Source organism: Protomyctophum bolini (genome assembly GCF_963924005.1).
Source record: "Protomyctophum bolini genome assembly, chromosome: 16".
In the NCBI taxonomy this organism is placed as follows: domain Eukaryota; kingdom Metazoa; phylum Chordata; class Actinopteri; order Myctophiformes; family Myctophidae; genus Protomyctophum; species Protomyctophum bolini.
Window position 1 is genome coordinate 3,377,066 of NC_137877.1, and position 25,615 is coordinate 3,402,680.

At 41.8% G+C, this 25,615-nt stretch overlaps 2 protein-coding genes and 1 long non-coding RNA gene across 3 annotated transcripts in view; 2 read left to right on the forward strand and 1 right to left on the reverse strand.

Annotated features, from left to right (window-relative positions):
* The window catches only part of LOC308331078 (frizzled-7-like), a 456,379-nt gene that overhangs the window by 22,245 nt on the left and 408,519 nt on the right, over positions 1-25,615 (reverse strand). The gene's annotated exons all lie outside the window — the stretch shown is intronic.
* LOC308330387 (uncharacterized protein) lies at positions 6,885-13,764 on the forward strand (the record flags this gene model as incomplete). Its single annotated transcript, XM_080785236.1, has 7 exons — positions 6,885-7,005; positions 7,420-7,563; positions 8,199-8,651; positions 10,230-10,346; positions 11,709-11,792; positions 12,068-13,404; positions 13,705-13,764. The coding sequence occupies exons 2-7, from the start codon at positions 7,455-7,457 to the stop codon at positions 13,762-13,764; spliced, it is 2,160 nt and encodes a 719-aa protein (XP_080641362.1). The 5' UTR covers positions 6,885-7,005; positions 7,420-7,454.
* LOC308331088 lies at positions 18,258-22,411 on the forward strand. The gene is made up of 3 exons (XR_013965548.1): positions 18,258-18,387; positions 20,510-20,653; positions 22,295-22,411. It is a non-coding gene; the product is annotated as an uncharacterized lncRNA (long non-coding RNA).

Sequence of the window (25,615 nt, forward strand, 5' to 3'; positions counted from 1 at the left end):
TTGGCCCGACCAGCGCTGCTGCAATACCAAATTTCGCCAAAATTCAATCTAAGAGTTGTCTGACGACTAAAAGCTCATACATAATAGTCTGGATTTTCGGTGGTTAGGTGACCGCCGAACTACAACATGACGTCACTGAGCCGCGGTGAAGAGCAAACCACCGCCACCGCTCCAGCCCTTCTCTCTGTTTTTATCTCACCACCGCTCAACGTTATTTCGCGGTGGTCAGCGGTGGTCAGCGGTGGTCAGCGGTGGTCAGCTCACCACCGAAAATCCAGACTATGAATAGGCCTTGAGTCCAGATGAAAAGGATGATAGTGTCGGTCAGGCTGCTTGGGGTGAATGGTCGACACTGAAACACGCAGGATGTCCTGACATTTAGCACTTAACTTGACCACACAAGCAGGCACACACACACGCGCACGCGCACGCACACACACACACACACACACACACACACACACACACACACACACACGTGCATGCACACGAAGAGACAGCTGTATATTGAGGATGAAGGTGGGGATGGTAGATGCTAATCTTCAAACAGACCACACACACACACACACACACACACACACACACACAAATGTGTACAAACAGGATGGGAGACAGAAAACTGAACATGTATTCTCTAAACTAGACAGACAGGCAGGCAGGCAGACAGACAGACAGACAGACAGGCAGGCAGGCAGGCAGGCAGGCAGGCAGGCAGGCAGGCAGACAGACAGACAGACAGGCAGGCAGGCAGGCAGGCAGACAGACAGACAGGCAGGCAGGCAGACAGACAGGCAGGCAGGCAGGCAGGCAGGCAGACAGACATAGACAGACAGACTAAGTACAGTATTGAGATATTTTTTACTTTACTTGAGAAGTTGAGTGTTTGTATTTTGCAGTACCAATACCATAGACCTACCACTTATCCTTATATTCGAACATGCCAGATTGAAAAAAATAGAAACAGAAAATTCCTGTCTGATTGCATTAATCAACGTTAAACAATAAGCTCACTTAGCCACTCGATTTCCCGTTCATTTATTAATGCATGTGCGTAGCAGCGTAGGCTATACCCTCTATACTCAAATAGTCTACAAATTTAAATATGTGAAATTTAAATAAGACCTCGAGCCGGTATTGGTATTTTTACACAAGTAAAAAAAAAAGGAGCAGCTACTCCTTCCGCCACATAGAATGAGATCATCATAGCTATAGTATGGTAGGGAGTATAGTATGCTTATGTTACTGTAGGAGCCATTTAATTTGATTTAATGTTTTTTCTTTTTAACCAAAATAATGTCAAGACTGTAGCCTACATCTCTGCAGCCCTGCCCCCACTGGTCGCCTTGGAACATAGCACCAGAGTTCCCTTTAATTAGGTCACGGCTGTGTGTGTGGTAGGACGCCAGTAGAGAAACTGATTTCACTTGAATGAATGAAAGAAAGAAAGAAAGAAACTTGCGATTGTTTGTTTTGAAAGATAAAAGATGTCTGGAGCCTGTTCTTGTATTGGTTGCGGTTTGCCCCCGTTTTATTTTGAAACTTTGCCACGCTTTGCCTATGCTACTTGAATTCATCAGTGAGTAGACAGCTGTGTGTTGATGTTGAAACGTTATTCTCTGACGTAGAAAGGCATATATTGGTGCAGCTACAATCGAACTTAATAATAATTAAATACATGCTCATTGCAGGCCTAATTGCCAAAGTTGGTTCAGTTCAGTCCAACACAGTATAAGTACCTGGTTGATTATTTCACTGAATTGCTAAAGGATGACCCGCGGGTGCATAATAACAGAATGTTGAATGTTGTCATCTCCCAGCCAGGGAATCAAACCCCGGTTTCCCCGATACTATGTCCGTGGGGCAGTGAAATACTACCACCTTGTGGTGTGAGACAATCACTGCCACAGTCAGTGAACATTCACGTTTGTGTTGTTATAAAAATAATAATAATAATAATAATACAACGTTATTTATATAGCACTTTTTTAAACCAAGTTACAAAGTGCTTGAACAATCAAAACAATATAAAACATCAAAATACAACAATAATGTAATAACAAAATGATAATAATGATAGAAAAAACTATCTATCTATCTATCTATCTATCTATCTATCTATCTATCTATCTATCTATCTCTCTCTCTCTCTCTCTCTCTCTCTCTCTCTCTCTCTCTCTCTCTCTCTCTCTCTCTCTCTCTCTCTCTCTCTCTCTCTCTCTCTCTCTTTCTCTCTCTCTCTCTCTCAGGGGTTTTCAACTGATTGAGAACCAGGGACCACCACCCTGACTTAGACTCAACCTGGGGACCACTGTTGCGTTGTGTTGAGATATGGGCTAAGGGCTAAAGATGAATACTTTTGTAACACTTGCTAATGCATCCCATGTGTAAACATCCCACTGTTTCTCAACCAATTGTCCACTGACTACTAATAATTTCCTAATAATAATAATTATGACTCAACCAGAAAATCCACTGCACTTAATTCCCCTCTTGAGATTCTTACTCCACTTTTCTGTTTAATTTCTTGACCTCCAACTTGTCAGTAAAAAAGACTACATCAGTTCACTGTTTCTCAACTAGAGGAATGACATTAGTAAAAAAAATCAACAAATCCTACATTACTAAATGAATGGTCAGGGACCACATGCAATACTTCTAGGGACCACCAGTGGTCCACGGAACACCTGTCTGTCTGTCTGTCTGTCTGTCTGTCTGTCTGTCTGTCTGTCTGTCTGTTTGATTGATTGATTGAAATCTTTATTAACAGTTTGCAGAATTACAGTACATTTCAAGCACAAACTCAATACAAAGACTGTTAACTGTGAGTGGACGACCCAATTAAGCCTTACACTTGTTTACAACAGGGTCCACATTGTTCAATTCATCAAAACATTTAGAGACAAACAAATAGACACTTCTATGTAGTTAAAGAACAGAACAGGAATTCATCATATAGGAAGCGAAAAGGGAAAAAAAGTATATATACAGTGAGGGGAACAGGGGGATAAAAGAAAAGAAAACGAAAGACAGAGTGTAGGGCGCCTGCACACAACACCATGCGTTGATGCCATGTGTGCATATGTGCAGGCACCCAACACCACGTCCATACAAAAACATAGTACAATCCATAGTACAAAGACAGAGTGTAGGGCGCCTGCACACAACACCATGCGTTGATGCCATGTGTGCATATGTGCAGGCACCCAACACCACGTCCATACAAAAACATAGTACAATCCAGATACAAATTCAGCTTTTACAGAGGCCAGTTTCGAATTGCAGCCATCCGTAGGTGCCCTTTGAGAGCAGTTTTGAAGGAGCCAAGGGATTCACATGTCTTAATGACTGTTGGTAGGGCGTTCCACATTTTGGTCGCATAGGAGCGAAAATAATTTAGTCCCTTGTTTGTGCCGAATCTGGGTTGTACATGGTTTGTTGCACTCCCTCTGGTGTTGTGGGTGTGGACTTCGTTTACATTAAGGAAGTATTTAGACAGGTACATGGGTATCTTGGTGGTGTATCTAATCTTGTGGACCAGACCCATTGCAAGATGCTGTACTCTGTCGTCGACCCTAAGCCATCCCAGCCTGTCAAAGTGGGCAGGGGTGAGGTGGGTTCGGGGGGTGAGGCCAAGTAGGAGCCTGACCAGTTTGTTTTGGGAGGTCTGGAGCCTTGTTTTAAGGGCCTTTGAGGTGCTGTGGTACCAGGAGGTGGATGCATAGTCAAAGAAACCTTGTACAAGGGCTCCTGTTAAGGTCTTCAAGGTGTTTTTGTCGACCAGTGAGGAGATCCTGTAGAGGAATCTTGTTCTTTGATTGACTTTTTTGATTACGTTGGTGGCCATCTTATCACCGGAAAGATTGGCCTCCAGGATGGAACCTAGGTAGGTAATTTGATCCTTCCGTGTGATAATATCATCACCAACTCTAACCAAGAAGCCATCTGCCTTTTTGAGATTACTATTTGATCCGAAGAGAATGGATTCAGTTTTTCCCAGGTGTAAGGATAGTTTGTTATCAGCGAGCCAGGTGCAGATTCTACCGAGTTCAGAGCTGAGGGTCTTTTCAACCTGCAGTTTGTTCCTGTCCGAGACCAGCAGTGCTGAGTCGTCTGCGAACAGGAACAAGTTGCAGTCACAAGCTGAAGTCATGTCGTTTACATATATTAGGAACAGTAAAGGCCCTAGTATGCTTCCTTGTGGGACGCCACAGCTCACTGGGAGGGGGGGGGACAGTGTTCCGTTCACTTCTACCATCTGTTCTCTCCCCTCCAGGTAGGATTGCATCCAGCTCACTGATGTGCTATCAAAACCAATAGCTTTAAGCTTGTTAACCAGTATGGAGTGGTTCACGGTGTCAAAAGCCTTTTGGAGGTCCAGCATGACCATGCCGCAGTATTTTCCAGCATCCACCTCGTGTTTGATGTGGTCGCTCAAATAGAGAAGGCATGTGTCAGTGGAGTGGGATGTTCTGAAACCAGATTGGAACTCGTACAACAATTTATTAGTGGCAAGATACTTTTCAACCTGTTCATAGACTATTTTTTCCATCACTTTCGAGATGGAGCTTAGAATAGAAATAGGGCGGTAGTTGCCGGGTTCTAATTTGCTCCCTTTTTTGTACAGGGGGGTTACTTTGGCCAGTTTAAAATCTCTGGGGACCTGTCCTTGTTTGATGGAGAGGTTAACTATGTGGGTGATGACTGGAGCTATGGAAATAGCCTGTCTGTCTGTCTGTCTGTCTGTGTCTCTCTCTCTCTCTCTCTCTCTCTCTCTCTCATCGGTGCAACTTTACTATAGCCTATAATTATACCCATGTTGTTAAAATTGTCAAAAGATTAATAGTCAGTGTACATCAGTGCACAGAGCTTGACCGAAGTACGTGCGCCGTGCGGTCATATTAACTAACATGTATGAAGAATGCAGAGGTCCCCGGTGTGAACATGTGCTGCAGGTGACAAACATTTTGTAACATGTAACATGATATAGGCCTACATGTGTACATATAATATGTATACCTTTGGCATTCACTCAACACATAACCCATTCTGAACGGGGAACCCATTATGGTGTTGGCATCATGTTATGCTTTAGCTATTGAAAAATAGCAGATCTACAAGCTCATAGCGCGCCACCGAGTGGCGCGCTACGAGCTTGTAGGTCTGCTATTTTTGAAAAAAATCGAAGAACGACTGACATTTTTTTATAGAATCTGATCTCAGGTCAGAATGGGTTAATCAGACCTATAGTGTGTGTCCAGTGGAAACCTCGTATGAATCTGATCTCAGGTCAGAATGGGATAAAGGCTGCCTTGTTTATCTGAGGTAAGGAACGTATCCTGTGGCCATAATCGGCAGTTTAGTTTATATGGAGTATAGGAGGAGCTCGGGGCAAATTCACACACATTCCTGTCCTCATTATAATGAAGTGTGACAAGTTGGACACCGTCACACACACATGCTATAGAACAGCTTGTACAGTCAGTTTAATAACCGGTCAGGCAGTAGAATATTAGTGGCCTGGCTGCCCTGAACAACTTATAACAACCTATAGAAGGCCAAGAAAATCTAAATGTCGTCAATGGGCTTTATGTGGGGTGCATACTTTTATGCTTATTACCACATTACTATTATCATGCTTCTAAAAATGCCACGATGGAATTGCGATTGTGGCAGATATCCCCCTTTCTCCATGACTTGTCCTGTCTGTCTGTCTGTCTGTCTGTTTTCTCTCTCTCTCTCTCTCTCTCTCTCTCTCTCTCTCTCTCTCTCTCTCTCTCTCTCTGAGATTTTAGAGAATTGATTTGGCTCCCAGTTGAAGGCAGAATACAACAACTGAGACTCATTATGGTCTATACATTTTTAAAAGTACAATGCCCAACATATTTTAAAGGTTAGGCTACTTCCCGTATGTTAACCAGTTCCATAGTTTGAACACAGTGTAGCTGATCTTAAACCACCAAACCTGAGACACATAGGGTAGGTAGAAGCTCATTTAAATATACAGGGGTGGAGGATTGGAACAAAATCCCAAGGGAAGTTAAATGTTAACCTGACGCCGCCAGATGAGGGCGGTATTGCGGAAACATATTCCCCAACACAACACTCATCTGGGATCTCTGACAGAGTTGAGCCCTGAGTCAGATCTGCTTCGTACCGAACCAATCAGCGTGAGCTAAAGGCGGGATGCGGATGTGACGGTATATAGACACGTCGATATGATTGGTTGTGTTTGCACGCCCACACGGTGATAGACAGACGCTCCCATCCAATCATCTACCATGTATCTTGAAAAAAAGGAACAGCCCCGTCATCGAATTTGCTTCCGCGATCCCAGATCCAAATAAGCTGTGAAACAAATTTGTGTAGCAAGCTTTTTGGATCTGGCAGCGTCAGGTTAGTTAAATGTACCCAGTCTTTGAACATTTAAAAAAATATGTTGAAAAAGTGGCTGATGGGCAAGTTAGTATAGTGCTGTATTTATCTATTCATATCTATTTATTGTCTTTTGTTTATTGATCTATGATGGCCTGTTGTAAATGTCATTAGTATTGTAATGTTAGTACACATGTTCTTCTTATCATATGCTGTAACTATTTATTTATTTATTTGGATCACAATGGAAATAAGTCCTCTGACTTTTTGTGCAATCCTGATAATTCTGTACTGCTCTCCTATGAATTGTAGGCTATCATGAATATATCAAATCAAATCAAAGTCTCTCTTTCTTGTCGGTCTTTCTTCACTGGCAGTTACGCATCTCCTCCGCATGGGGGCGCAATGTATTAAGTCATGCAGCACCTTTATTGTGCAACGCGCATGCGTCTAGTGCTTTGACCCGGAAGTAAGTGTGTATTTTGCGTTTATTTATTTCCCCATAACAACCATAGATAACAACCATTATCGTGGCCAGACTGCACTGTTGGCTGTTGCCAGAGAGAGTCAGGCAGTAGGCAGAGAGTTATGTGTGGAACATAAACAGCATGTGAAAAACGGCTCACAAACGAGGTACAGTTTACACTCAATATATTGTCATTTAAGTAAACAATTCTTTGACATGCTTAACTGTGATGTTACTGCACCTTTAGCTCACGGATGCTAACGTTAAAAACAAAGTAAACACGTCCTGACTGTCCCAGTCCCTGTAACTATCATGCAGCTCAGAAAGGTCATTTTCAGGGTGCTGAAATGTTGAAACAAGAGTAGAGTAGTGACGCAAATGACGAGTGCTATGTATCTGGGTTAAGAGGCAATTGATTGATGTAAACTACTAGATTATAGCCAATACAAGTTGGCAGTTGATAATAATATTGTAGCTCTTTTTGGGACTGTTGCACAACGGTGAATGATGAAAAAGTTGTATGTAGGTTACTGAATGATTTATTTTCTCTTTTTCATTCCCCTACTGTTGATTTTCTACAGACCACCACAGCTACTGATCTACAGTATCAAGAGAGATGGCCGCCAAGAAATATGCAGCAATGTCAGAGTACCGGCAGGAGATGGACGAACGACGTGGACTGTTTTATGCGATGTTTCAACCCGTCGTACACTTGAACAGGATAGGTATGTAGCGTTTACATTACTGGTGGTTTTAAGCCTATAGTAAAGTTAGCTAGCTGCAGGTGTGTACTTGAGTTCTCAACGGTGAACTCATGTTAGTGGTGTCAACAATAATCGATTCGGCTGTGTGCGATTATGCATAGACAGGCTTAAGGCTTGTCTCTGCGGTGTGTCTAAATAAATACCTGAATTAAACCGTTTATTTAACAGCGGGATAATTTTCCCTGTATCTGTAGGGAACGTTAGATGTGGACCCTTTTACATTAACGTCACGACGTTGGGCGTTAGCGCTGGTCCATAGCTTTAAGGACTTTTCCTTAAGGCTATGGATGGACCAGAGCTGGTTGGGCGTTACGATACATGAACGCAACTAAAGTTATATACGTGCTCTGAATTCTGAAACATCACTACATAGGCCATATTTGGTCTATGTACATACTGGTGAAAAGGCATTTGTCATCACTGTCCACTGTGTCCAGTCTTTGAAAAAAAAACCCACTGCTTTACAACCTCTGTTCCCTCTGTTTCGACCTTAATCTACAACGCATGTCACTTCATTATTATTAGTCTTCTTCCATGTCAAGTCAAGTCCATATTATCTTTATTCTTATTATCCTTATTCCACTGCTTCATTCCAGACAAAATGGTGGACCTTAAACAGAAACTTGTAGACCACCTTAAACAGGGACCTGAAGACCACCAGGCACCTGAAGACCTCCTTAAACAGGAACCTGAAGACTACCTTAAGCAGGAACCTGAAGACAACCTTAAACAGGAACCTGAAGACCACCTTAAGCAGGAACCTGAAGACAACTTTAAGCAGGAACCTGAAGACCACCTTAAGCAGGAACCTGAAGACCACCTTAAGCAGGAACCTGAAGACCACCTTAAGCAGGAACCTGAAGACCACCAGGCACCTGAAGACCAACAGGCACCTGAAGACTGCCTTAAACAGGGACCTGAAGACCTCCTTAAACAGGCACCTGAAGACCTTCTTAAACAGGAACCTGAAGACCTCCTTAAACAGGAACCTGAAGACCTCCTTAAACAGGAACCTGAAGACCATGAAACTGAAGACAACCTGGACACCAGTAAGTTGACTGCAAATCAAAGCTGAGTGCACCTCAATCCATGCCTGACATATAACCATAGACTGTAAAAAATATGACAAAGCGTTCCGCGGGTCTAACATGAACGTAAAATGAAGCCTGTCTCTATGTGTGGAGGCAGCCATCTTTCAAGATCCGGGCCCAGGCCCAGCTGGCCCATTGGCTGGCCCAGACAACGAGGCGGGACTTCCCCCCCTTCTTCTTCGTTGGTTTTTATTTTGACTCGAGTGGGTGGGGGATCCCCTTCATAGACTGTAACGGTAGCCACGCCCCTCAGAACATGCGCGACTTTATGGTCATTTCTTTTATACATGGGACCATCATTTTCCAAAAAGAATATTATGACATTAGAAATGAGACTTTAAACTAGTGACTGGAAGCGAAAAGTATTCATGACCATGTTTATTAAGGTAATACAGTCTAGGTGAAGTTGGGCCCAAATACATGGACTTCTATGGGGCTATGGGTTTTTTTGAGCCCAATGATAGCGCCACAACAGGCCATTATATGAACTTTCATTTCCTTAGTGGCTTCACAAAAAATCTGTCTGACTGCCCCCCTGCATATAACGCATGTTATAGATATGTATTCTTGTCTGACTTCAACCATACATTTATTAGCTTCCCTCCAGAATGGCATAAATAGTGGATATACTAGTGTACAGTATACTTGTAGGTCGACTAATTGGGAAATGGTGCTTAAGTGGTAACGTATTTTTGCCACACCATTTCCTTCTGAAATGAGGGTTCTGGGTGCACGCATAGGTGTGTATCTGGAACTGGAGGAAGCAAGGTGAGTTGAGGAACAAGCTAGGGATTCTTTATAATTAAACGACTATCCATGACCATTAAAGGACAACTTTAGTTTTTTTCAAACAAGGTTAATTTTTTAGGTTGTTATTAGAGAAACTAAAAGATGAGTGTTAATTTTATTTCATTTGCTGCTTTCTTTCGGATTTTAGCTGTTTTTGACAGGGGGGCGGGGGCAAAGAATCCCTAGCTTGTTCCTCAACTCACCTTGCTTCCTCCAGTTCCAGATACACACCTATGCGTGCACCCAGAACCCACATTTCAGAAAGAAATAGGGTGTGGCAAAAATAAGTTACTTATTTAGCCCCATGCTCGAATGCCCCCGCCCCCCTGTCAAAAACAGCTAAAATCCCTAAAAAGAAAGAAAGCAGCAAATGAAAAGAAAATTACACTCACCTTTTACTTTCTCTAATAACAACCTAAAACATGAACCTTGGTTGAAAAAAACTAAAGTTGTCCTTTATTTGGAATTTACTTGATTAAATCAAAACAATTATTTTTAAATGCTGTGGTTTGTTTCTGTATTGTATCACTGGGAGATTTTCTGTGATATGTAATCATAATCATAATGTATACGTCTCCAACTCTCCGTCATAGTAGATAAAAGGTTTTACACACGACACACAACAGTTTAATGTGATAGAATTATTGAGCAGAAAACTAGCGGTGTATTGTTGAAGCTCTTCAGTGTATGTAAGGTTGCTGAGTAACTAACTACATATATATATTTATCTATTGGTGATTTCCACAGAGCACCACAGGGAGAGGTCTACACTAGTATCAACAGAGGGAGAACACAGAGAGATGGATGAGCGACGTGGACTGTTTGATGCAATGTTTCAACCTGTAGTGCAGATGCACAGGATGGGTATGTATGTTTTGATCTAGAGCTGTTCCGATTCCAACGTATTCACTTTCAATACTGACACTTGAGTATCGGTCCATAGGGGGTGTGCACGCTTTTCCGACACACCGAAGATCCGAAGCGGGGGAACATGCGATGCGAAAATAGCAGAGCTACAAGCTAGACACGTTTCTACAAGCTATGATCTTGTAGATCTGCTATTTTTCAATAGCTAAAGCACGACATGCTAACACCAAAATGGGTTCCCGCCCAAAATGGGTTAAAGGTAGAGTAAGTGATTTCACTTAATTCAAATATCACTTATTTTTTTGTTTTGTTGTGATAATCCTCTCTACTATAGAGTGTGCTGACCATATAAGGAGTTCCTCCCTGTCCCCAGTTAACCCCTGGGGGTCAAAAAACCTTAGGTTTCGTTTTTGACTCTCTATCCTGATTGGACGAAGGCTTAGGTCCCACAGCCAAAAACGAAACCTACGGTTTTTTGAGTGAAATCACTTACTCTACCTTTAATAGGTCGCATATGATACTTAATTTCTTAACGTGCAAGTTAAAATTAAACGAGGTCGCACAGGTGCTACTTGCTAGAATGATGAGTGGAGGGGGAAAAAAAACATCCCACAGTGCTTGCCCGTTCCATTGATAAAAACATTGGACGTTGGCCTGACGTCCAGTGTTCAGAGAACCATCGTTGGCCTGACGCCCAGTGTTCAGAGAACCATCGTTGGCCTGACGCCCAGTGTTCAGAGAACGATCGTTCACGAAAACCCACCAATAAGCCTTTCAGACTTGGATGGTCAGATCGGCGCGATTACGTACAAAGTCAATGCAAAGACGAGAATTGCGCAAACGGGTGCCGCGCGACCTGCCGCGGTACAAACTGGACGAACCAAGGCGAATCTATATTCAGGTCTGAAGATTTTTTCCAAAATGTAAAAAATATTATAATAAGGAATTAATTTGGGTAATGGGATATTGTACAAATTGTCACTTTATTTATCCCAAAGGTTTGGACTGCATTTAATTTTCAACACAAAACCTTAAACTGACTTTCTGTGTGGAATATAAATATTGCCTTTATTGACTGAGTGACTTTGTGTTGGGTTGAAACCATCTACAGTTTATAACCAGGCAGGTAGGTTGCTGTTTTTTACACAGTGATCTTTGTAGGGGGTTTTATGATTCAAACCTTTAATGGTGGAAACCATTACATAAATAAATGGCGCCCTATGTGGGGGCATGATAAGATCATGTATTAATACCACGCTATACAAAGAGAAAAATGGTGCTACCTAATTTGTGCACCAGTGCTACCTGTGAAAAAGTTAGTCTTGAGCCCTGTCCATGATGTCAATCATTTCTGATCAGATCTGACTGTGGACTCCAGACTTCAGGAGAAGATGAACTCTGTCAACCTCAACTCTGCTGAACAGGAGGAACCCAAAGACCATGGTATGTTACTTGTCCCTTTCACCTGTCATATTTGGATGATTAAAACATTGCATTCTAAATCTTCCGCTTTTTTTCATTGTAATTTGATTCAGATCGTGTTTTTGCCTTTATATTGTCTCACAGGTTCATTCACTCTAAAAGTGCTTCTAGTGGGCCTATTACTTACCACTGAATCATTATATAATCATGTAATTTATTATTATTATGTAATAGTTAATGTACATTTCAGTCCATAAAAGTCTGTCGTTCAACCTCTCAATTTGTTTCCAATCCAGTGTTGCATCATCAGTCTGGCCTCCCTGTCTTACCAACAGTAAATGCACATAGAATCTTGGCTAACCCAAAACAGCACGACCTTGACCAGTGTGGACAACGCTTCCATAACAAATCCGACCTTAAAACACACCAGAGAATTCACACTGGAGAGAAACCCTATGGATGTGATCAGTGTGGACAACACTTCTCTCGAATATCCATCCTTAAAAACCACCAGAGAATTCACACTGGAGAGAAACCCTATGGATGTGATCAGTGTGGACAACACTTCTCTCAAATGACCAACCTTAAAAAGAACCAGAGAATTCACACTGGAGAGAAACCCTATGGATGTGATCAGTGTGGAAAATGCTTCTCTCAAATATCCCACCTTAAAAGCCACCAGATAATTCACACTGGAGAGAAACCCTATGGATGTGATCAGTGTGGACAACACTTCTCTCAAATGACCAACCTTAAAAAGCACCAGAGAATTCACACCGGGGAGAAACCATATGGTTGTGATCAGTGTGGACAACGCTTCCATTACAAATGCGACCTTAAAACACACCAGATAATTCACACTGGAGAGAAACCCTATGGATGTGATCAGTGTGGACAACACTTCTCTCATATATCCAACCTTAAAAAGCACCAGAGAATTCACACTGGAGAGAAACCCTATAGATGTGATCAGTGTGGACAACGCTTCTGTAGAATGTCCCACCTTAAAATCCACCAGAGAATTCACACCGGGGAGAAACCATATGGTTGTGATCAGTGTGGACAACACTTCTCTCATTTGTCCCACCTTAAAAGCCACCAGATAATTCACACTGGAGAGAAACCCTATGGATGTGATCAGTGTGGACAACACTTCTCTCATATATCCAACCTTAAAAAGCACCAGAGAATTCACACTGGAGAGAAACCCTATGGATGTGATCAGTGTGGACAACATTTCTCTGAAATGGCCAGCCTTAAAAGACACCAGAGAATTCACACTAGAGAGAAACCTTATGGATGTGATCAGTGTGGACAACACTTCTCTCAAATGTCCCACCTTAAAACACACAAGCAAATTCACACTGGAGAGAAACCCTATGGATGTGATCAGTGTGGAAAACGCTTCTCTGAAAGGTCCAGCCTTAAAAGACACCATAGAATTCACACTGGAGAGAAACCCTATGGATGTGATCAGTGTGGACAACACTTCTCTCGAATATCCAGCCTTAAAGACCACCGGATAATTCACACTGGAGAGAAACCCTATGGATGTGATCAGTGTGGACAACGCTTCTCTAGAATGTCTAACCTTAAAACGCACCAGAAAATTCACACCAGAGAGAAACCCTATGTGAGTAGAAAAGCTTTCAGATGCTCAAAGGATGTAGACTTTCACAAGGTTGTACACAATGGATTTAAACTGCTCCCTTGTGGTCGATGTGGAAATAGTTTTACTACATCAAGTACTGAACATCAATCTGATTAAATAGAGGCCGATACTTATCACCATCTACATAAAAGTGTTGCAAACTTAGCATAAATAATGGTTGTGCAGTTACAAGTAAAGGCAAACAAAGCCCTTTACTTGTATACATTGTGGCAAAAGGTTTAGACAAGTGAGTAACCTAAAAACACATAATGTCTCACACAGGGGAAAGACCCTGTATTTGTACAGTTTGTGGTCAAGGTTGTGTTAAGAAAGCTGATCTAAAAAGGCACATGAAGACTCATACAGGGGAAAAAAACCTTCCTTTGTACAGTTTGTGGCAAAGGCTTTAACGAAAAGGGTGATCTGAAAAAACACATGCGGTGGCATACAGGGGATAAGCCCTTTAAGTGTACGATTTGTGGCAAAGGCTGGGTTACAAAACCATTACTAAAAACGCACATGAGGATGCATACAGGGGAAAAGCCCTTTACTTGCACAGTTTGTGGCAACACATTTAGTGATAATCGTCATTTAAAATCACACATGAGGGTTCATACAGGGGAAAAGTTGTATACTTGTACAGTATGTGGTAAAGACTATACTCGAATGGATGTTCTAAAAACACACATGAGGACTCATACAGGGGAAAAACCCTTTACTTGTAAAAATTGTGGCAAAGGCTTTCATCAAATAACTAATCTAAATACACACACTAGGAGTCATACAGGGGAAAAGCCATTTAGTTGTTCAGTATGTGGTAAAGCCTATACTCGAATGGATGTTCTAAAGACACACATGAGGAACCATACAGGGGAAAAGGACTTCACTTGATCAGTTTGTGGTAAAGGCTTCATTTGTAGGCCAACTCTAAACAGACAGAACTATTCATACAAAGGGAAGAAATTAGTAGCTAAAGTCTGTGAGAAAAGTTGAACAATAGAACATTTTAGTTATTTAACGCCGCTGTCTTCACAAACATACAAGTTTGCAGTCATTCATTCTAATCCAGGATGGAAATGACAGGTCATATAGATGCAAAGCAGAATAATCACATAATCTAATCTGTCAATAGCAACATGCCTAAAATAATTAAAACAGTTCTTTACACTTTATTCTCCAGTTGATATGAATGTAAAATGATGATTTATCCAATTTACTTTTAATTTATTTTATTACCTGCAGCTACTGGTAGAATAATATGATCATCAGAGTTTTTCCACATTTGTCAGTGTTTAAAAATGCATATTCATTATTGTGCTCCTGCAACAATGCAATAAAGTTCTGACAAGCTGTTACATTTCTGTAGCTGTTCTTTGTGTTGACATGTTTGTTTTGTTTAACCTGTTAAATCATAACTCATATGTTTCTGTAGCTGTTCTTTGTGTTGACATGTTTGTTTTGTTTAAACTGTTAAATCATAACTCATATGTTTCTGTAGCTGTTCTTTGTGTTGACATGTTTGTTTTGTTTAAACTGTTAAATCATAACTCATATGTTTCTGTAGCTTTTCTTTGTGTTGACATGTTTGTTTTGTTTAAACTGTTAAATCATAACTCATATGTTTCTGTAGCTGTTCTTTGTGTTGACATGTTTGTTTTGTTTAAACTGTTAAATCATAACTCATATGGGCAGTGGCAGAGAGACATTTATTTTTTAGAACCTGATTATTATCACTTTGTGTTACTTGTGTATTTTTCTAGGGGTTTTGTGAAAGCAGCAATCTCTTCTGTTCTGGGAGAAGACAGAAACCAGAATTTTACCTATGTTGGCGGATTCTGGCAATGCTTTTCAATGGGAACGGAGCGTTTGTTGCCAAAATGTACTGTCCACAAAAGGTTGTCAATACTGGAAGGAGCTCCCTCTTAAGGCCCATTCATAGACTGGATTTTCGGTGGTGAGGTGACCACCGCTCCGGTGGTGAGCTGACCACCGGAGCTTAAATAACGTTGAGTGATGGTGAGTAAAAACAGAGAGAAGGGCTGGAGCGGTGGCGGTGGTTTGCTCTTCACCGCAGCTCGTGACGTCATGTTGTAGTTCGGTGGTCACCTAACCACCGAAAATCCAGACTATGTATGAGCCTTTACACTGAGGGAGATCCCCACTTTCACAGCTTTTAAAGGACAATTGAAACAGTCTTGTCATCATGTATGACGATTAGTCCAAAATAGAGTAAACCTACCCTAACCCCTTTTGGTGTTAGTGTTATGTTATGCTTTAGCTATTGAAAAATAGCAGATCTACAAGCTCATAGCGCGCCACCGAGTGGCGTGCTACAAGCTTGTAGGTCTGCTATTTTAGAAAAATCGAAGAACCACTGACATAGCTTTTTCAGAAAACTGTCAGGATGTAGAAGACATTTTTAGAATCTGATCTCAGGTCAAAATGGGCTAATAATAGATTAATATTTTCTTATGTTTTATTCTTACTAGTCTTATTACGTTTGAAATGTACTATAGGTATTTGCAGTGTTGTCCCTGAACCCGTTTAAAGAACGATCGCTCACGAACACTTTCATATTTTGGTGTGAACGGAACGTACTGTATTTCTACTTGACGAACGTCATTGTGAATGCGTTCATTTCTTACGTGTGTGAACGTCACTTTCTCACGTTCAACTTCGTTCAAGAGTGAGTGTTTCCACATGGAGCCTTCCAGACGAAACCCCTGTTAAAACACACCCGAAACAGGCCTTAATAACTAGCGGAAAACCCACCAATAAGCCCTTGTGCGACACAAATTAATCTTTCTCAGCCATACAATTTCACTGGAGTGAGCAGCGCAACTGCATGATGCAGCAGCTCCAGTCACGCAGACAGACAGCGGAGGAGGCTCAGGAGGTAAACGTGTTGTTGATTAAACATAATGTTGCATGAAAAATAGCTTCCAATAGCTTGTTATTTTTGCGTCGAGGAGGTATATGTCCAATGTGTCCATACTTGACCTCGCCTCTTTCGGCCACCACAAGACCTCTCTCTTCACAGAAGCGCAGTGATGCCTGATTTATTCTTCGTCGTACAAAGTACGTGTTCCATGCTGAAAATAGCTGATCTACAAGCTCACTCAGCTTGTAGATCAACTGTTTTCAGCACGCGGAGATATGCAGGCTCTGAGAACAGAACTGAGAACAGGCCCATAATGAAGACATGGGGAAAAAAGGATTGAATTCAGTGGCATTTCACATTGCAAAATGTGAAAATGTAAAAATAAATATATATATAATAAGGAATTAATTTGGATAATGATAATGGAGATATTGTATATTAAAGTTGTTACTCTATTTATAAGTGTTTTCTTTTTTTAAGTCTGCGGTTATGGCCTGCAGTGGCAATACTTTTGAAAAAGAAAAAATAACTAAAATAGAACCATGAACTTCAAAATGTTTAATTATGAACTATGAACTGAACAAACCCAAACAAACCATGTGCTGTCAATTAACCAAACAAACTCTCAAAACATAATTTTCCAAGTCACAGATATTATTTAACTACTAAAGTAACACTTATGACCCAAACATATATATATACTTTGATTAAAGAACGCACAGAGGATACACTTGGAGAAAACAAATACAATAGTCAGCTCTCAACAGGTTGGACTGACTGACCATGCTGATGCCAAACGCTAAACTGCCTAATTTAGACTGCCTGTGGAAATGTACCAGCCAATACCAGGTTAGGCCACTAAGCGGCACTAACAACCTGTCTAAACAAAACAGTGTTCATGATAGGGAAAAGTAACACTGATAAATGCCCAGAATGTAATGTAATGTCAGGGGCCCTACAGAAAATGTTGAACATGTCTTGATGCACTTGCAGGAAATATGGGAAACTAAAACAGAAGGTGGTAGAGGCAGGTAGACAGTGGAACCTGCTATAGGTCAGACTTACAAATCCCAAATGTTTATAAACAAATCCCAAATGTTTGTAAACAAATCCCAAATGTTTATAAACAAATCCCAAAATGTTTATAAACAAATCACAAATGTTTATAAACAAATCACAAATGTTTATAAACAAATCACAAATGTTTATAAACAAATACCAAAATGTTTATAAACAAATCCCAAATCCCATGAGACTTGGTCCTACCCCCCCGAACATGAGACTTACTACAGGTCAACTAGTAGTGGTCCTACCCTCTGGAGACAGGATCCAGAACAAATTTAGAGCAGTGATCAAGTTTCTGAAAGACATCATAGGATATAGGATCTATAGGGTGTAAATTGTGTAATACCATTTCTAGTAATATAACATTGCAAGTGGTTGTGTAGGGCAGTGGTTCCCAAACTTTTTCATGTCAATGACCCCCAAAGTGACACCAATGAGCCCACGCACCCCTATTTGGAAAATAAGAGAAGATTTTTACGGCTCTAGCAGTGATTCTCAACCAGTTTAAACCCCCAGTTTGACATGCATCAGTCTGCGGACCCCCATTTAATGTCATATCTCTGGGACCCCCCAATTTATATTGTAAAATCAATGTTAATTTAACTCAGAGAGTGTACAAATGGGACCAAACGGACCCGTTAGGGTTCGTTGGTTCCGTACACTCTCAAGAGTTACAGACCCATAAGGGGTCCATTTGGTTCCAAACTATCATTTAGCTGGGTACCCCCTGGAACTCCCTCAAGGACCCCTGGGGGTCCCCGGACCCCAGTTTGGGAACCAGTGGTGTAGGGAGTCCGACTACATACTCCGGTACAGTAGGTGGCGGTATACACCTTCCTCAAAGTCAATGGTTGCAACCATAACACTGTTGTTGCGTGTTGCCAGTTGCCAGAGAGTCAGCCGCTTCTTTTCGCAGAATAGTAAGCCTTGAACCCAGGCTATTAGTTAGTTAGTACTAGTAGGCAGAGAGTTATGTGTGGGTCAAACAAACAGCATGTGAGAAACGTCTCATAAACGAGGTACAGTTTACACTCAATTAATTGTCATGCAAGTAAACAATTCTTTGACATGCATGCTTAACTGTACTGCTGGCTGCTGCTACTCCCTTGCTTTAGCACCCTTAGCTCACGGATGCTAACGTTACAATGGCGTTTGTAGACGGCTAGTTAGTGTTAGCTTAGCTATGCTAGTCGCTTTGTATTCTGTCACTCCTTACGGGAGGCATACTATGATCCGAAGGAGCAATGATCCGAGGTTAGGTTTAGGTGTGCTGCCCCGGGGGAGGTTAGGGTTAGGGTCGATTCATACTCCTATTTTAGAGCCGAATAAAAGTCGGTTCGGCGCTGTAGAGCCTACAATTTGACGTCATTTGAGGTTCGGGGGGGCGGGTACCGTCCTAAAGTCGGCTCTTCGGTGCTACTGAAATTTTCTGACGAGCCGAAATCATTTCGGCACTACAGCGCCGAAACAGGAGTATGAATCGGCCCTTAGGGCCGATTCATACTCAAATATAAGAATCAATTTTCGATTACTGTCTATTTCTTGCTACAAATGTTTTCAAAAACATTCTTGAGAGCAATATTTGATTAAATGATTGACTGAATAACTTGCAGTACTTAACGTACAGTCAAACACTGTCCAAAACGATAACACCCGAAAGCATTTCCATTCAGGTCCTGGGTATTCAATTCACTATCATGAAATGGAAAAATAACAAATCATAAAAAGTAATAATAAAATCAAATATGTACAACCTGTAAATATTTTATTTTATTATTACTATGATTTTGAATTTCTAGACCCCCAACCTGGGGGACTAGAAAAAGGAGGGGGTTTAGTTGTAAATCACATAGTATGACTCGAATCAGAATAAAGCATTCAAACCAAGCCGTAAATACATTTAATTATACAATGCAATTACATTTAATCATATTGTATACATAATGACTGGACCGTCTGGACAGTGATGTGACAGCGTCAATAAATTAACCGGGGCAAGTTTTGAGCTTTGACCCCATCACCGAACGCAGCGCAACGCAACGTCGGCAGTGGAGCACCCTTCATTGATTAACAAGAAATGATTACATAGTAATAATGTGTCAGGCGCTGTCTCCGTCCTTGTTTCCCCCCCATATTGTTGTTATTATTTAGACCCGTAGCCCGTGTGTTGCTGATAGACAGATAATCGATCCGATTGCATCTGTAGCTGCGCGTCACTAGGCTGTGAGCTGGCTTTCTGCCATGCACCCCCCCCCCCCCCCCCCACCACGATCACGATGGCATTGGCTGCGCCGTTTCACCCGCGCTTGGTTTGAAGTTATATCGAGTGATGTTTCGAACATTGCAAACGTGCATTGCACACTCAAGCTCCCCTTGAGTGTGATCATGCTGTTCTGCTGCGTTGCTCTGCTGCCATTGGCTTAGGCAGTGTGATTGGCTGCCACTACACTCCCATTGGCTTAGGGCCGATTCATACTCCTATTTTACTACTGTTTCGGCGCTGTAGTGCCGAAATGATTTCGGCTCGTCAGAAATTTTCAGTAGCACCGAAGAGACGACTTTAGGACAGTACCCGCCCCCCCCCCCGAACCTCAAATGACGTCACATTGTAGGCTCTACAGAGCCGAACCGACTTTTATTCGGCTCTAAAATAGGAGTGTGACCCTTAGGCAGTGTGGCAGCCAATCAGGCTATGTCGTCAGTATGACTAGGATGACGATGTCGTCTACATTTCATGAGCTTTCATTAGTCAGGTTTCACCTGACAAAAAGGGAACAGTCCCTGAAGCTGACGGTGACACAACGCCGATGGCTGCAGTGGAACGCCGCCGTTATACATTATTTACTTGCAAAGGACAGCAATTAATAAATTGTCTAAAATGTAAAGTAAAAACATGTCAAATCAAGTGTGCACATGTGCATCTCCACCTGACCTGTGGCATAATTGACTCTAATTAGTTCTCTTCTACATTAGATCCTTTTTTTCTTTTTTTCGCAACGTTGACCGCACAATTAGCTAAATATTTACCCAGGGTTCTAGCTGAGCACAGGTGCTCATTTTCAGCAATGTTTCAGTATGTATGTAAGGTTACTGAATGATTTATTTTCTCTTTTTCATTCCCCTACTGTTGATTTTCTACAGACCACCACAGCTACTGATCTACAGTATCAAGAGAGATGGCCGCCAAGAAATATGCAGCAATGTCAGAGTACCGGCAGGAGATGGACGAACGACGTGGACTGTTTTATGCGATGTTTCAACCCGTCGTACACTTGAACAGGATAGGTATGTAGCGTTTACATTACTGGTGGTTTTAAGCCTATAGTAAAGTTAGCTAGCTGCAGGTGTGTGTACTTGAGTTCTCAACGGCCCGGAAATTTCAAGCCTGGCCTGAACGAGTTGAAGCCTCGATCGAAACATTCATTAATCAACAAAGTCCAACCCAGACGAAAATAATACAAAATGCTACAAACGGCTGCGCGTCGGCAGAGGATCAAATCACTTCAGGATGAGAGAGACGGTAATGTGTTTGTGTCTAACCAACTAGTAGGTGTCTGTTCGGCACTCTGCACAAGCGGTGGGTATTGCCGGCAACCTCACGATAGATATGTATCACGATACGGCTACAGGCTTTAGTTTAGACATATATTACTGGTCCGACTGTCATTAGACCGACAACCTACCTCAAACCCTAACCGAAAGCCCGGGAGCACCGCATGTCCGACCGTTGTTTCCGCATGTCGGTCCGTTGGTGTGTCTAAAGATTAATTGCATATATCGTAAGTGTCAGGCAGAAACTGATTCTGATGTTTGTTTAAAAGCCGCCTCACACACAGCATTTCCTGCCATATCAATATGGTACGATAGGATTATCAGCAAGGAATACAACATGATTATTGCCATATCAATTAATTGAACCCACACCTACTCCGCACACATTATAAAACATCCATGACAATAAAAACAACTCGCCAGCCACTAACAGACGAGCAAAACATGTTAGTGGTGTCAACAATAATCCATTCAGCAATGCGATTCGGCCGTGTGCGATTCTGCATCGGTGCAGCAACGGACAATCGATTATAGCAAAGTCACCTTTTTGGACCCTTGAGAGCATCCGTAGGTCTCTGTTTGCGCATCTAAACCAATCACAACAATCGGGGGGCGGAATGTTCAGGACAGTCTCGTTTGGGATTCGCTTATACAACCATCTGTTTAGTGTAAACACAGAAGTCACACTGCTACATGACACCGGGTGAATAGGGAACAAACAGGCTAAAGGCTTGTCTATGCGGTGTGTCTAAATAAATACCAGAATTAAACCGTTGTTTCACAGCGGGATCATTTTACAGCCTGGGTTTCACCTCAGTGGATGTGGACCCTTTTACATTAACGACACAACGTTGAGCGTTCGCTCTGGTCCATAGCGCTAAGGACTTCTCCTGAACGCTATGGACCAGAGCTGGTTGAGCGTTGCGTTATATCAGTGCTGCTGCGTACAGAGACTGAGATGTTTGTGAGCGAGACTCGAGAGTGTGTGGATGCTTTTCACAGCGAGCCCATATAACTTATAATCCATTCATTGACTGAACCTCGCGCCACCAGGCTTTCCACAAGGAGGAAAATGAACGCCTGGACGTGAGGAATGATGTTTGAGGAATTAGTTCTAGTTTTTTAAGGAAAAAGAAAGAATTGATAACACATTTAGGCCATATTTCTCTGTTCTAATTAGGTGACATGGCATTTGTCATCACTGTCCACTGTGTCCAGGCTTTGAAAGAAAAACTGCTTTACAACCTCTGTTCCCTCTGTTTCGACCTTAATCTACAACGCATGTCACTTCATTAATATTAGTCTTCTTCCATGTCAAGTCAAAGTCCATATTATCTTTATTCTTATTATCCTTATTCTACTGCTTCATTCCAGACAAAATTGTGGACCTTAAACAGGAACTTGTGGACCACCTTAAACAGGAGCTTGAAGACCTTAAACAGGAGGCTGAAGACCTCCTTAAACAGGAACCTGAAGACTACCTTAAGCAGGAACCTGAAGACTACATTAAACGGGAATCTGGAGACCTCCTTAAACGGGAACCTGAAGACTACCTTAAACGGGAACCTGGAGACTACCTTAAACAGGAACCTGGAGACCTCCTTAAACTAGAAGCTGAAGACTACCTTAAACTAGAAGCTGAAGACTACCTTAAACGGGAACCTGGAGACCTCCTTAAACTAGAAGCTGAAGACCACCTTAAACAGGAACCTGAAGACCACCTTCAGCAGGAACCTGAAGACCATGAAACTGAAGACAACCTGGACACCAGTAAGTTGCAAATCAAAGCTGAGTGCACCTCAATCCATGCCTGACATATAACGCATGTTATAGATATTTGTTTTCTTGTCTGCAAGTTTGCAACCATGCATTTATTAGCTTCCCTCCAACATGGCATAAATAGTGGATCTACCGTTCACAACACGTTGCCACATGACGTTTTGTGAGCTTGTAGGTCGACTTATTGGAAAGTGGTAACTTATTTTTGCCGAACCCTTTTTCTTTCTGAAATGAGTGAAGAATATTTAGGATCTCATAATTATACTGTGTTGCAATGCCTTCGTGTCAATTGTGTAAATTTACATACAGTAGACCTTGTGGTGGACAGCTGCCTAGGGGTGTCGGCCTCTCAGGAGAAGCTAGGAGCCTAATTCCGGTCTATGTAAATTAGGGGTCTGTTGACGTAAAGGGACAGAGTGATTGAATCAAAGGACTTTGCTACTATAATAGATATGCACCATGTCGACCCTCCGTTTGAATAAACACCTTGGAACTTCTCTTCGTCTGCTGCGTGCACATTTCTCCTCTGTATGGTATATTATATACATCATGAGGGTTCTGGGTGCACGCATAGGTGTGTATCTGGAACTGGAGGAGTTGAGGAACAAGCTAGGGATTCTTTTTATAATTAATCGACTATCCGCGACCATGACATTTCTTGACTAAATCAAACGATTATTTTAACAATTATTTTTAAATGCTGTGGTTTGTTTCTGTATTGTATCAATCAATGCCCTCTGCAAAGGTTTAATAATGTGATTAAATTATCGAGCAGAAAACTAGCAGTGTATTGTTGAAGCTCTTTAGTGATCTACTCTGACTATAGTATGTAAAGTTGCTGAGTAACTAAATATATATATTTATCTAATGGTGATTTCCACAGAGCACCACAGGGAGAGGTCTACACTAGTATCAACAGCGCGACGTGGACTGTTTGATGCAATGTTTCAACCTGTAGTGCAGATGCACAGGATGGGTATGTATGTTTTGATCTAGAGCTGTTATTCCGATTCCAACGTATTCACTTTCAATACTGACACTACAGCCAGAAACTCTGTAACGACACAAGTTGGGAATGTATGCCCCACCCTGTTATGCAATACTCGTTATACCCGTGTATCAAAACTACGCGGCCCGGGGCTAAATTGTTATTTTCGTTGTAAACACTTTGGGTGCTACGGTATATAACGGATGAGGAGTCTCTTTAAAATATCCACTTGTTTTGTGTTCATTCAACATGTACAGAGACTGCAAACTCAGTACAACCACAATGTTCAATGTTTTCTTCTCATTTTATATTTTGCCTAGACGTCCTGAACCTCCCTTTGTCTAAAGGGCTTTCCCCTGAAGAGGAGAGGAGCTCCAGTCTGGCCCAGGCGGAACCAGAGCCTCCACAAAATAAAGAAAATCAGGAGGGGCTACTTCAACAACCTGATGAGGCTGATGGGTTGACATTACTAGCAGTGGAAAGTGAAGCTGATGATGATGAAAACATACAGACGGAGCCTGGAGCCAGCACCTCAACTCAACACACAGAAACACAAGATGAAGTAGAGGACGGTGGAAATTCACAACCAACTGCTGACGACCATCTTCTCTCTTCACACGGTTCTGAAACGGCAGATAGTGACGAGTGGGAGGAGACCAGGGAAGGTCAGTCAGCGTTAAACGCACTGAGGTCACACACTAGTCAAGATGCGGAAGGACAGCTGTCCCAGGACCAGAAATCATCAATACAAACTAAATCCATAGGAAAGAAAAGGTTTAGTTGTACCGAGTGTGGCAACATCTTTAAACATAAGAAATCTATGGAGAAGCACGCTAAGATTCATACACAGCCGAACCGCTTTAGTTGTACAGTGTGTGGCAAAATCTTTAAACGTAAGAAATGTATGGAGCAGCACACTAGGATTCATTCAGAGCCCAACCGCTTCAGTTGTACAGATTGTGGGAAAGTATTTCAAAGCAAGGAAAATCTGGAGAAGCACATTAGGAATCATACAGAGAGGAAACGTTTTAGTTGTACAGAGTGTGGCACAGTGTTTAATCTGAAGGCCGATCTGAATGCACACACACCGATTCATACAGGGAAATATCCCTTTAATTGTACAGTCTGTGGCAAAGGATTTACTGGAAGGAGTCATCTAGAAAATCACATTAGAGTTCACACAGGGGAAAAGCCCTTTAGTTGTACAGTTTGTGACAAAGGCTTTACTCAAAGAAGTTCTCTTAAAAGCCACATGATGATTCATACAGGGGAAAAGCCCCATACTTGTACAGTTTGTGGCAAATGTTTTACTAAAAAGTTCTCATTGCAAGAACATATGAGAACTCACTCGGGGGAGAAGCCAAAGCCCTTTACTTGTATACATTGTGGCAAAAGCTTTAAAGGAGTGAGTGGCCTAAAAACACACATAATGTCTCACACAGGGGAAAGACCGTGTATTTGTACAGTTTGTGGTCAAGGTTGTGTTCAGAAGGGTGATCTAAAAAGGCACATGAAGATTCATACTGGGGAAAAAACATCTCTGTGTACAGTTTGTGGCAAAGGATTTAGCGAAAAGGGTGATCTGAAAAAACACATGCGGTGGCATACAGGGGATAAGCCCTTTAAGTGTACGATTTGTGGCAAAGGCTGGGTTACAAAATCATTACTAAAAACGCACATGAGGATGCATACAGGGGAAAGGCCCTTTACTTGCACAGTTTGTGGCAACACATTTAATGATAATGGTCATTTAAAATCACACATGAGGGTTCATACAGGGGAAAAGCCATTTAGTTGTACAGTATGTGGTAAAGACTATACTCGAATGGATGTTCTAAAGACACACATGAGGACTCATACAGGGGAAAAACCCTTTACTTGTAAAATTTGTGGTAAAGGCTTTCGTGCAATAACTACTCTAAATGGAC